Source organism: Piliocolobus tephrosceles, chromosome 10 (genome assembly GCF_002776525.5).
Source record: "Piliocolobus tephrosceles isolate RC106 chromosome 10, ASM277652v3, whole genome shotgun sequence".
Classification (NCBI taxonomy): Eukaryota; Metazoa; Chordata; class Mammalia; order Primates; family Cercopithecidae; genus Piliocolobus; species Piliocolobus tephrosceles.
In genome coordinates this window covers 118,464,150-118,477,328 of record NC_045443.1, presented here as the reverse complement: position 1 = coordinate 118,477,328, position 13,179 = coordinate 118,464,150, and the positions used below count along the sequence as shown (strand labels likewise).

Below are 13,179 nucleotides of genomic sequence, written 5' to 3'. Positions count from 1 at the left end.
GAAGCAGGAGGATTGCTTGAGCCCAGGAGGCTGAGGCAGCTGTGAGCCATGATCACACCACTGCACCCCAGCCTGGATGACAGAATGAGACGCTGTCTCAAAAAAAAATAAAAGTAGAGGACCTTTCCAGGCTGTAGTCAGAGAGAGAAAGGTGCCCATGGGAGAATGGTCAGAGTCGCAACATTGATGGCTTTGAAACTGGAGGAGGGAGCCACGAGCCAAGAAATGTGAGCAGCCTCTAGAACTTAGAATAAGTGAGGAAATGGCTTCTCCCCAAGAGCTCCGGAAAGGAATGCAGCCCTCCCGACCCCAAGCTTTGAGCCCAGTGAGACCAGTGTCACACTTCTGAACTACAGAACCGTGAGATCATACATTTGTACTTTTTATTTATTTTCTGAGATGGAGTCTCACTTTGTTGCCCAGGCTGGAGTACAGTGGTGCCATCTCAGTTCACTACAGCCTCCATCTCCCAAGTTCAAGCGATTCTTCTGCCTCAGCCTCCCAAGTAGCTGGGATTACAAACATGAACTACCATGCCTGGCTAATTTTTGTATTTTTAGTAGAGACGGGGTTTCACCACGTGGGTGAGGCTGGTCTCCAACTCCCAACTTCAAGTGATCTGCCCACTTCAGCCTCCCAAAGTGCCGGGATTATAGGCATGAGCCACTGCACCCGGCCCATTTGTACTTTTTAGAGCCACTACATGTGTGGTGGTTTGTTATAGCAGAAGGAGAAAAACGGTCGATCACATTCCTTAACCATCTCTACAACCTCAAGCTCCCTGGGAGCCTCCCTCCAGCCTCGTTGGTCTTTCCAGTAATTGTGGTCTCCTGGCTTCTTGCAATTAAGTGCTGTCACTTGGAATACATAACTGGTAATGAATCCAGCTCTGGCCTGCAGAGGGGAGTCACCACCGACCAGCTTAGCAAGCCGTGCCTCTCTCACCAGCCTTGCTGATGGCACCAGTGGAGGGGGACTCCTCTGATGGGCCTTCTACCTCACACAGCACGTTCATTCCAGCATGCCCCCGTCACTTACTGTCTTTAGTCTTCAACTCGATCATTTCAACTCCACTGATAAGTGGGTATCACTTTTTCCAGACTTTTTCTTGAGATGGAGTCTCCTTCTGTCACCCTGGCTGGAGTGTAGTGGTGCGATCTCGTCTCACTGCAACCTCCACCTCCCAGGTTCAAGCAATTCTCCTGCCTTAGCCTCCTGAGTAGCTGGGATTACAGGCACCTGCCACCACACCTGGCTAATTTTTTTTTTTGTATTTTTAGAAGAGACGGGGTTTCATCACGTTGGCCAGGCTGGTCTCAAACTCCTAGCCTCAAGTGATCCGCCTGCCTTGGCCTCCCAAAGTGCTGGGATTACAGGCCTGAGCCACCACACTGGGCCTTTTCCAAGCTTCTAACAGCTACCTGAGCAGTAAGTTTGCTCCATCTCCTGGGTTTGCGGTTTGACTGTTAAATCCCATGTCCCAGGAAAGTGCCCAAAGTCAACGAGGTATTGCATATCCAAGTTGCAGCCTTCTTTTTTTCTTTTTGAGATGGAGTCTTGCTCTGTTGCCCAGGATGGAGTGCAATGGCGCAATCTCGGCTCACTGCAACCTCCGCCTCCCAGGTTCAGGTTCCTCCCAAGCAGCTGGGACCACAGGCACACGCCACCACGCCTGGCTAATTTTTGTATTTTTTAATAGAGATGGGTTTTTGCCATGTTAGCCAGGCTGTTCTCGAACTTCTGACCTCAGGTGATCCACCCGCCTCAGCCTCCCAAAGTGGGAGCTGGGATCATAAGCGTGAGCCACCACACGTGGCTGCACCCATTTTTAAAAAGGGAAGGCTGGGCGCGGTGGTTCACACCTGTAATCCCAGCACTTTGGGAGGCTGAGGCAAGGTCAGGAGATGGAGACCATCCTGGCTAACATGGTGAGACCCCGTCTCTATTAAAAATACAAAAAATTAGCCAGGCATGGTGGTGGGCGCCTGTAGTCCCAGCTACTTGGGAGGCTGAGGCAGGAGAATGGCGTAAACCTGGGAGGCGGAGCTTGCAGTGAGCTGAGATCCAGCCACTGCACTCCAGCCTGGGTGACAGAGCAAGACTCCATCTCAAAAAATAAATAAATAATAAATAACTAAATAAAGGGAAAACCACAAACTGTATGAGTCCTTTTGCAACCAGTTATCTGACAAATGATTAGTAGCAAGAATAAACACATGGGACAATTACAAATCAATTACAACCCAGAAGAAACAGACAACGGCGATTCACAGCAAAAACCAGAACGACCAAGCGCCATTTGAAAAGATGTGCAGTTTCTCAAGCAACCAGGGAGATGCAAGTTAAAATCACAACCATATTGAAGAACATTTGTAAAATCTGTGGGTGCCAAGGAACAGGAAGAATGCGCATCATCGACCCTCGCATACGCACAGAGGGGGATCCGACCACTGATCCCACGGCTGGAGGGCTATTTGGCGGGCGATTTGGCAATATCTAGTGGAGCTGAAGAAATAAACAGCCTTAAGGCCCAGCAAGCCCACTTCGATTTAAATGCTCACAAGTTCTCACACTAGAACAAGGACACACATGCCAGAATGTCTGCTGCATCATGGTTTATAAGAGTAAAAAGCAGGAAACTACCCCAGTATAGTTTATCCCACGGGACACCACGCAGCAGCAATCCAAATAAATGAGCTAGAACTTCACTTATGAACATGGAAAAACCAAACTGCTAATATTCGATCTTTATAAAAAGTAACTTAGTGCCATGAAGCACATCTCAACAGATTTCAAAAAATTTAAATAATGCAGAAAATGTGCTGAGACCACAATGCAATTAAGGTATAAACCAACAACAGTAGGTATGGAGTTTCCTGTTGATGGGGTGAATGTTCTGAAACTAGGTGGTGGTGATGGTTGCATAGCATTATGAATGTCCTAAATGCCACTGAGTGTACACTTTATAATGGCTAAAACTGTAAACTGCATCACAGTTTTTAAAAATCATTAACGAAAAATACCTCAGAAAAACCCGTATTAGTAAAATAATACTCTCTGGCCAGCCATGGTGACTCACACCTGTAATCCCAGGCCACCTCGGCCTCCCAGATCACTTGAGCCCAAGAGTTTGAGACTAGCCTGGGCTGGTCACATCTTTAGTAGAGATGGTGAAACCCCATCTCTACGAAAAATACAAAAAATAGCTAGGTGTGGTGGCGCCTGTAGTCCCATCTACTTGGGAGGCTGAGGTAGGAGGATCACCTGAGCCTGGGAGGTCAAAGCTGTGGTGAGTTGTGATTATACCACTACACTCCAGCCCAAGCGATAAGAGACCCTATCTCAAAAAATACTACTACTCTTCTAAATAACTGGTAAGTCAAAATAGAAAGCACAATGGGCTTCAGAAAACTGACTAATAAGGAAAATATGACATTAAAATGTATCCGATGAAGCAAAAGCCACACTTAGAAATGTATGATTTCAGGCCAGGTGTGGTGGCCCATGACTGGAATCCCAGCACTTTGGGAGGATGAGGTGGGTGGATCACCTGAGGTCAGGAGTTCCAGACCAGCCTGGCTAACATGGTGAAAGCCCGCCTCTACTAAAAATACAAAAATTAGCCGGGCGTGGTGGCACACACCTGTCATCTCAGCTACTTGGGAGGCTGAGGCAGGAGAATCGCTTGATCGCTTGAAACCGGGATGTGGAGGTTGCGGTGAGCCGAGGTTGTGCCACAGCTCTCCAGCCTGGCAACAGAGCGAGACTCCATCTCCAAAAAAAAAAAAAAAAAGAACCAAGGTAAGGAGAACTTGTCCCAGAGGGCTAGAGGGAAGGAAACGGGTGGCCTCTCAGCTACATGCAATGCAGGCCCCTGCACCTTGAGAAGAGCTGATCTCGCAGACATGGAGACGGCTGGCACAATCCGAGTGGAGTGTGGAGATGTGAAAGTTGACTAGGTTTCAGTATCCCAACTGGGAAACTGTCCTGTCGTTATGTAAGTGACCTTAGGAAATCTACACTGAGAAATTCATATCCAAAGGGGCATGGGCTCTAGGACAGTTCAGGCTCCAGTGCTCCTGGGGGCAGAGTCCAGATTCAGTTCCAAGCTAGGAGGAGCTTCCACAAATGGGAAGCACCCTGTCAAAGCCAAGGGTTTGTGCTGATTCTCCCTCACTGAAGGGAAGACCCCGGACCCATGATGGCGCCGCGAAGCCCCCAAGTGCACAGACTGGCTCTTGGTTCAGAGCCTGGATTGCTTCATCTGACATGGAGGACCCCAGGCCTCCGAGGCTGCGCTTCCTGGAAAGGCTCCTCGTGGCCATCTGAATGAGCCCTGAGCAGGTCTGAGAAGCAGAAACCCCTCCAGGGCTGCGACTTGGGAAACGCAGGCCTGTTTCTTGGCCTGTGCTGACTCCAGCCCCCCGCCCTGCTGGGAGCAGTGTGACTCCAGTCAGCAGCCTTTGACCCTCCAGGGCCCAGACCCTTCTTAGAGGGTAGAGCAGGGGATCTGAGGGGCCTGAACTCCAAGCTGGGTGGGGCCAAAGTCCTCAGCCAAGACGCCAGGTCCCCAGCCTGGGGTGAATGCTGTTTGCGTTCCTCTCTCCCATCACCTAGAGGAAGAGCCCAAAGACAACCTCAACCCCGCGCCGCATCTGTGCCAGGAGCAGCGCTGCCTCGCTGGGGGGGAGCACAGAACCTCCAAACACCCCCTCCCCACTGTTCCCGGCTCGTGGGGACAGGCAATGACAGGCCTTCATCTGCCCCCAGGTGGAAGGGCTCAAACGCGCTGCTTCTGGAGGCGTCCTGGGTCCCCTCTGCTCTGATACCTTTGGCTTACCCGAGCCCAGGGCAGGCACAGGAGCAGATCCAGGAGACCCCGAGAGTGTGAGCCAGGAGCCAAGACCCTGCGGCACTCACCTGGAGCCAGGAGGAAAGCCCAGGGCACCCAAACTTCTGCGGGCTGCGCAGGACGCCGCTGACCTCGGGAGCCCGGGAGGACGCGCTTCCCAGGAGCCACAGGTGTGCCTCGTTAGCAGGAAACACGGTACCGTGGCCCTGCGCACACCCCGCCCACGGGGTAAATCAGGACCTAAATTCGGTCAAGGAAGCGCACTCCCATTCACCAGGGCCCTGGACCAGACCCCGGTCAGGGCAGGGTCGAGGGCAGAGCTGCCCTGCAGAGCAAGGCATCCTTCGGCTGTGGGGCATCAGCGCCTGGCACAGAAACCCCACTTGGGAGGCTGAGCTGGAAGGATCACTTGGGCCCAGGAGTTTAAGACCAGCCTGGGCAACAAAGCAAGACCCCATCTCTTTTTCTTTTTTTCTTTTTTTTTGAGACGGAGTCTCGCTCTGTCGCCCGGGCTGGAGTGCAGTGGCCGGATCTCAGCTCACTGCAAACTCCGCCTCCGGGTTCACGCCATTCTCCTGCCTCAGCCTCCTGAGTAGCTGGGACTACAGGCGCCAGCCACCTCGCCCGGCTAGTTTTTTGTATTTTTTTTTTAGTAGAGACGGGGTTTCACCGTGTTAGCCAGGATGGTCTCGAACTCTTGACCTCGTGATCCACCCGTCTCGGCCTCCCAAAGTGCTGGGATTACAGGCTTGAGCCACCGCGCCCGGCCCACAAGACCCCATCTCTACAAAAAACTTAAAAATTAGCTGGCCATGGTGGTGTGCACCTGTAGTCCCAGTTACCTGGGAGGCTGAGACAGGAGGATCACCTGAGCCTGGGAGGTTGAGGTCTTGATGAGCTGTGGTCGTGCCACTGCACTCCTGCCTGGGTGACAGAGTGAGATTCTGTCTCTTAAAAAAAAAAAAAAAAAAATCCACCCACAGCAGGGGCTCTGTTTCCTGGGTGCCCCTTTGATGACAGCTCCTAAAGTCACCTGTCTCCCTCCCGTTTCCCTCCAGAGACCTCCCAGCAATGCCAGTTTGACTCTCTGCCCTGCCTGCCCAGCAGAGGGCTGTCCCCACCTCCTTTGAAATCTTTCTTTGCTCACTGTTTTCTCTTCCAGCTGCTTAGATCGACCCTGGCCCAAAGGGTTAAGAGCTTGGACCTCGGCTTCAGGGGCACCTCTGCCCAGAACCAGCCCCGCAGGCCCCAGGACCAGGGCAAGCCCCCGCACTGGCTGGCCAGGGCCACCCTCGGTGCGCTAGTGAGCAGATGGTTGCTTTTCAAGGTTCTATGTTCTCCTACCTGGGGCTCGGGGTCTCCACAGCTTTGCTCCCTGACTCTGGCAATCTGGGGCCTTCCTTCCTCCTGCCTGGGCCTGGAGGCTGGTCCTGACTAGAGAACCCCTTCTAGCCCACTGGCCCTGCCTCGCCCACCCTCCCTGCCCGGGGTCACTCCCTGAGGCCTGCAGGACCTAGTTCCTATTCCTGAACTGCCTCCTTGGCCAACCTGGCCTCCTGCTGGATCTCAGGAACCTCCCAGGTGGCCAGGCCCCTCCCGAAGACCCCCAACACTCATAGGGTGAGGCCGTCAGAGAGTGGGCCTGTGTGCAGACCCCTCCCCGGACCACCCCGGAGAGGTGAGACACAGACTGGGGGACAGGTGTGTTTATTACCCACGCTCAGTCCCACGACATGAATCACCACCCCTGCCCTCATCAGACTTTACGAAGAGCTGAGGGGCCTCCGGGCCAGCTCCATGGCCCAGCCCCACCGCCTGCTCAACACCAGGACCCTGGGCCTCGTCATTCTGGCCCCAGCCCTGCTCCTGACCTCTGACCTCAAGGAAAAGACAGACCCCACCAAGGGCCTGTCCCACTGGGTCTTCATGCCGGGGCACCAGGGCCCCCGGGAGCACAACTGAGGCGTCCCTGAGTGTCACTCACTTCCCCCCACAACCCCGCCCCCAGGAGGCCAGGGCCACTCAGGTGAGGAACATGAGGCACAGTGGTGAGGAGGCAGAAAGGCCCAGAGGTAGAGCTGCCAGTGGTCGGAGGGCCTCATTCCCTTGCGGTCTGATCTGGGTGGCAGCACTGAGCCCGTCGGCCAGTCCAGGGGACCGGGGCCCCAGAGAGCCCCTGCCGGGCCACCCAGTCTCTGAGCCGGGGTCAGGGTGGAGGCCCTGGCTCCCACGCCTTCCCGTAGTCCTCGGGCAGCCGGCCACGGGCTCAGCTCCGGTAGCTCCTGAGCAGGTGCCCGGCGATCACCAGCCGCTGGATTTCACTGGTGCCCTCGTAGATCTCAGTGATACGGGCATCGCGGTAGTGCCGTTCTGCTGGCATCTCTGTCACATAGCCCATGCCGCCCAGGATCTGGATGGCCTGAGACAAGAACAGGGGCTCAGGAGGGAGAAGAACCTGGCGTGGGGAAAGCTGGAGAAGGGGCAGCTGGCCCCCTCAGGGCTCACCGCGGACACTCACCTGGTGGCTGATGGCGGTCGCAGCCTCCGAGGCAGCCAGCTTGGCCATGGCTGCCTCCTAAACATGGGGGTACAGTCAGAGCCTTCCCTTGAGGGGACCCCCCCAACCCCTGCTCACAGCGCCTCAGCAGGGGAGGCCTGTAGAACCTCCCCATGGGGCAGTAAACCCCAGGCCCACACCTCTAACCCACGGGGCCGAGGGGCAGAGACCCGCCCCAACCTCTCCCCTGTCCCTGGGCCCACCACATTCTGGGCCATGGCTCGGGGACCCCTGTGGGCACCTTGATGAAAGGCTTCTTGTTATCCTTCAGCATGGCAGCGCGCCAGGTCAGCAGCCGGGCACTCTCCAGGGCCAGGGCCATGTCTGCCAACTTGAACTGCAACAGCCCCACCCCACACCACAGGTCAGCAGCTGCCCCTCCAGGGACAGGAGCAGGGGGAAGGAGGACGGAGAGCAGTCAGGAGGCCACACTTCCCGGCCGCTGTCCAGCCTCTAGGCCCAGCTCCTAAAGCTGCCATTACCTGGATGACCTGGAGCTTGGTGAGGGGCGCCCCGAAGGCCATGCGACTCTCAGCGTAGTTCACAGCACAATCGAGAGCGGTCTGGGCAATGCCCAGGGCCTGGGAGGCGATGCCGATGCGGCCCATGTCCAGGGTTTGCTGTGGGGACTGCCCTGGTCAGTGGCCGCCAGCCGGGGGGCGAGCCTGGCCCCAAGGTGCCACCCCACCGCCGGGCTCACCATGGCCGGTGCCACCCCACCGCCGGGCTCACCATGGCTATCTTGAAGCCCATCCCCGGCTCCCCCAGGATGCTGTCCTTGGGGATGCGACAGTCCTCAAAGATGAGGTTGGCCGTGGATGAGCCCCGGATGCCCAGCTTGTCTTCCTTCTTCCCCAACGTGAGCCCCGGCGTTGGCATGGGGACCAGGAAGGCACTGATGCCCTGAACGGAGAGGCGGGTGGTTTTCTCAGAGCTGCCCCTCAGCCACACCCTCACACCAGCACATCCAACACCAACCCGGTCCCCTCCCAACCTCCCTCGGAAGCTCAGGCCCTGACGCCCTCTGCCAGCTTCTGGGGAAGGTGCAGACTTCAGTGGCAGCTGGGGAGGGACAGGGACAGCCCACTTGCCCTAGAGCAAAAATAGGCCCAGTCGGGCCGAGGAGAGAAGGCTCTAGAAACTGAAATGACGGCAGCCCAGGATCTGGCTGAACCCCTCTCTGGGATGCCCACCTTGTTTTGCAGGGCTCTGTCTGTGCTGGCAAAGACCACGGCAGCCGAGGCCTCCCAGGCATTGGTGATCCAGGCTTTGGTGCCATTCAGGACCCACGAGTCGCCCTCGGCCCGGGCGGTGGTGGACGCGGCTCCTGCATCGCTACCATTTCCTGCCCACAGACTCAGGGCTCAGTGCAGGCCCCACCCCACACAACCGGAGGGCACCAGCCTCACTCGCTCCACACCCTCTGCTGGTGGGCATGAAACCCTATGACTCGGGCTCCAAAGATGAGGGTCCCAAAGCTCTCAGTGACGGGCCGAGGGCAAAGGGGGTGTGCAGGAGTTGGGCGTCTTAAACCAGGGGACCCCGAAGGCAATTTTCCTCCCAGCGCCGTGGTGGCAACAGTGCTCACCCCACCCGCCTCTCCGCCAACCACACAGGGAGCCTCCCCTCTGGCCTCTGAAGCAGTGGGCAGTTGGCCCAGCACCTTCCTCTCCGACCCCTCTGGGCCTGTCACCCTAAGGACAGGGTGAGAGGACAGGGAAGGTACCTGGTTCGCTGAGGGCAAAGCAGCCAATTTTGTCACCACTGGTGAAAGGCGTGACCCACTTCTGCTTCTGCTCCTTGGAGCCAAACTTCAAGATGGGCCCCAGGTAGAGAGACTAGGGGGACAGCAGGGAGCGGTCGGAGGCCCCAGGCCCAGGTGCGTCCTGCCCACCTGCGGGCTGCACCTCAGGGCCTGTTCTCTCCAGGGCCTAGCCAGTAGGACCAAGGCCTGTGACGTCTCCAGAGAGATCAGGCCTGGGAGCCGAGGCCAGAGTCTGCCCGCTCACAGGAGCCTCCCTCCACCCATGTGTTCCAGGGGCCTGGGGCGGGGGGGCTCACGTTGTTGACACTCATGATGACTCCAGTGGAGGCGCAGCCGCGGCTGATCTCCTCCATGGCGATGGCGTAGGCCAGGTAATCAAGGCCGGCACCGCCAAGCTCCTCGGGCACGTCCATGGCCAGAAGCCCGAGCCCGCCCATCTTCTTCACCTGGGCACAGGGAAGGACAGCACGGCATGGGCAGCTGCTGGGGGTGAGTCCACCCTCCCCAAGCCCAAACCCTCCTGCCCCCGAGGCAGTGCCTGCAGAAATTCAGGCCATGTGACCCCAGCCACCCACAAGGGATCCCCAAGTCCAGACGCTGAAGCCCCTTTCCCACTGAGGTCTGTATGACGGCACTACTCATTCAAGCTGTCCTGCCCCCGCCTGACGCCTGTTCCCCGCTCCGTCCACAGCCACGGCAGCGAGCAGGCAGAAGGCACAGGATGCTTTCAGGGAACTCAGAGGTAAGGAGCAGGACAGCGTAAGCCACACTGACCTTCATCCAGTCCCCTGTGCACATCCACACACCACACCCTCCCCACCACAGGGCCTCTGCACATGCCGCCTCCTATCCATCAGCTGGCTATCGCCCCTCCTCTCCTTCTGATTGCAGCTCAGGCCTCACTGCTTTGGGCTGCCACCCCCAGCCTCGCTGAGTCAAATCCTTCAGTCCCTCTCCTGCAGCACCTCTGTGGCTGGAATTTCTCAGGGATGAACGTGCTTCTCTGGATTAAGGTCTTTTGCCCTCACCACGAGGGCAGAGACTGTGTGAACTCTTGCTCACTGCTACATGCCCAAGGCCAGTGAGAGAATGAATGAAGGCTAAGAGCTTGGGACTCTGAATTCTGAGGAATAACAATATTAAGAGCGGGCCAGGAGCAGTGATCACACCTGTAATCCCAGCACTTTGGGGGGCCAAGGTGAGGGGATTGCTTGAGGCCAGGAGTTCAAGACCAGTCTGGGCAACATAGCAAGACCCCATCTCTACCAAAAACAAAACAATAGTATTATTACTCTCAGGTGAGTAATATGGGAAATGTGGGCCACAACAGAATCTACCTAACTTCAAAAAGGAACAAGTAAAACCACTTACCTCTGGGAGAGCAGGGAGAGGGACGGGGACAGGGAAGGGAACTGTTGCTTTTCACCAGCCCTTTTATACAATTTCACTCCTGCAACCATGTTGTATTTTTATTTTATTTTTATTTTTATATTTTATTTTATTTATTTTATTTTATTTTATATTTTATTTTATTTTATTCTTGTGACAGAGTCTCGCTCTGTTGCCCAGGCTGGAGTGCAATGGTGTGATCTCAGCTCACTGCAACCTCTTCCTCCCAGGTTCAAGCAATTCTCTGCCTCAGCCTCCCGAGTAGCTGGGATTACAGACGCCCAGCACCACGCCCAGCTAATTTTTGTATTTTTAGTAGAGACGGGTTTTCACTATCTTGGCCAGGCTGGTCTTGAACTCCTGACCTCGTGATCCACCCACCTCGGCCTCCCAAAGTGCTGGGATTACAGGCGTGAGCCACCACACCTGGCCTCAACCATGTTCTTATACTACAGTGACTTACATAAATAAGAAGGTTTGCTAATATGTTCTTGTTTTTCTACAATGAATGTTACTCCTGTGAATATAAAAGTTTTACCTTCTTCTTCCCCAAAACAGTACTCACCTCAAAGGACCGTTCGGAGGCCTGACTGAGATAATATACATGAAACGCAGAGCTCAGCACCTGGCCCAGGCTGAGTTATTGGTGGACAGCATTTATCATCAAGTGGCTGCCAAGTTCCTTTTTTTTTTTTTTTTTAGGACTGAGTGCGGTGGATTACACCTGTAATCCCAGCACCTTGTTTTTTTTTTTTTTTTTTTTGGAGACAGTCTTGCTTTGTCACCCAGGCTGGTGTGAAGTGGCGTGCTCTCAGCTCATTGCAACCTCCACCTCCTGGGTTCAAGCAATTCTCCTGCCTCAGCCTCCCAAGTAGCTGGGATTACAGGCGCCCACCACCACACCCGGCTAGTTTTTATATTTTTGGTAGAGACTGGGTTTCACCACGTTAGCCAGGCTGTTCTCAAACTCCTGACCTCAGGTGATTCACCTGCCTCAGCCTCCTAAAGAATCTCAGCACTTTGGAAAGCCAAGATGGGTAGATCATTTGAAGCCAGGAGTTCGAGAACAGCCTGGCCAACGTGGTGAAAACCATGTCTCTACAAAAAGTATAAAAATTAGCCAGGCGTCATGGCAGGCGCCTGTAATCCCAGCTACTCAGGAGGCTGAGGCAGGAGAATTGCTTGAACCTGGGAGGAAGAGGTTGCAGTGAGCTGAAAGCACGCCACTGCACTCCAGCCTGGGTGACACAGTGAGACCGTCTCAAAAAAAAAAAAAAATTATTGTTTTTTAGAGACAGGGTCTCACTATGTTGCCCAAGCTGGTATCGAAATCCTGGCTCAAGTGATCCTCCTGCCTCAGCCTCCCTCATGCTATTAGAGGCACGAACCACCACACCTAGCCTGGTTCTTACTTTGATAATAACATATGGAAAAGAGGGGGCACCTAGGAGCCTGCAGCACTTCCGTGACAATCCGTGTGTCCCTCTGTAAAACTGCTTGATTCCTCCTTGAACTGTCCCCATGGGAAACTCGCTTGTGAGACTCTAAGCACGGGGCAGGCTGTCCTCATCTCTGAGTCTCCCACGCGTACCACATGTGGGGCATAAACGTGTATGCTGAGAGGCTTGAGCTATGACCCCTGCAAGTGCACATCAAGCTCTGTGGCCCCCAGGCAGACGCTGTGCTGCAGTCAGAGGGCAGAGAAGCTGGGAAGGAGACGGCCAGTGTGTGGAAGGCAGCATGACAGCAACCCCCCAAGATGTTCCCACCCCAATCACAGGCCCTGTGAGTATGTTCGCTTCCGTGGTAACAGGGACTTTCTGCATGTAAGTGAAGCATCTGGAGATGTGAGGGTCATTCTGGATGATCAGAGTAGCCCAGGGTCATCACAGGGTCTTTGTAAGGGAGAGACAGACACAGACTCAGAGAAGGAGAGGTGACGACGGAAGCAGAGCCAGGAACTCTGGCAGGAAGGAATGCAGGCAGCCTCTAGAACTGGGAAAGACAGGAGCGGATTACCCCAGAGCCTCCAGAAGGAACTCAGTCCTGCCAATGCCTTGATTTAGCGCTGTGGGACCCACACTGGATTCCTGACTCAGGTTGAGTAACTGGTGAACGGCATTTATCATCAAGTGGCTGCCATGATTTTGTTTTGTTTTTTCCATTTTATTTTTGATAGAGGTGGGGTCTTGCTATGTTGCCCAGGCTGGTCTTGAACTGTCAGAGAATATATCTGTATTGCTTTAAGCCACAGGGTTTGTGGTCATTTGTTACAGCAGCAATAGGAAACTCATCCACAGTGACAAATGGGAACTCAGAGCTACCAGGGAGGTATCATTTTGAGAATTACTAAAAAGAAGATCATTCTGGGCCGGGCGCGGTGGCTCAAGCCTGTAATCCCAGCACTTTGGGAGGCCGAGATGGGCGGATCACGAGGTCAGGAGATCGAGACCATCCTGGCTAACACTGTGAAACCCCGTCTCTACTAAAAAATACAAAAAACTAGCCGGGCGACGAGGCGGGCGCCTGTAGTCCCAGCTACTCGGGAGGCTGAGGCAGGAGAATGGTGTAAACCCGGGAGGCGGAGCTTGCAGTGAGCTGAGATCCGGCCACTGC

General features: G+C 55.1%; 1 protein-coding gene across 2 annotated transcripts in view; it reads right to left on the bottom strand.

Moving 5' to 3' along the window:
* Positions 1 to 6,543: 6,543 nt before the first annotated feature.
* Positions 6,544 to 13,179, bottom strand: part of ACADS (acyl-CoA dehydrogenase short chain) — a 15,214-nt gene continuing 8,578 nt past the window's right edge. Inside the window, exons 3-10 of one of the 2 annotated variants that reach the window (XM_023204863.3) lie at positions 9,471 to 9,620; positions 9,136 to 9,247; positions 8,404 to 8,543; positions 8,142 to 8,312; positions 7,892 to 8,029; positions 7,651 to 7,746; positions 7,371 to 7,427; positions 6,544 to 7,271 (exon numbers count right to left, since the gene is read on the bottom strand). In XM_023204863.3, the coding sequence (XP_023060631.1) occupies positions 7,119 to 7,271; positions 7,371 to 7,427; positions 7,651 to 7,746; positions 7,892 to 8,029; positions 8,142 to 8,312; positions 8,404 to 8,543; positions 9,136 to 9,247; positions 9,471 to 9,620 (1,017 nt within the window). In that variant the 3' untranslated portion in view covers positions 6,544 to 7,118. Of the gene's footprint in view, positions 7,272 to 7,370; positions 7,428 to 7,650; positions 7,747 to 7,891; positions 8,030 to 8,141; positions 8,313 to 8,403; positions 8,544 to 8,602; positions 8,755 to 9,135; positions 9,248 to 9,470; positions 9,621 to 13,179 lie in introns of both variants that reach the window. The other variant, XM_023204853.3, reaches the window with a different exon arrangement.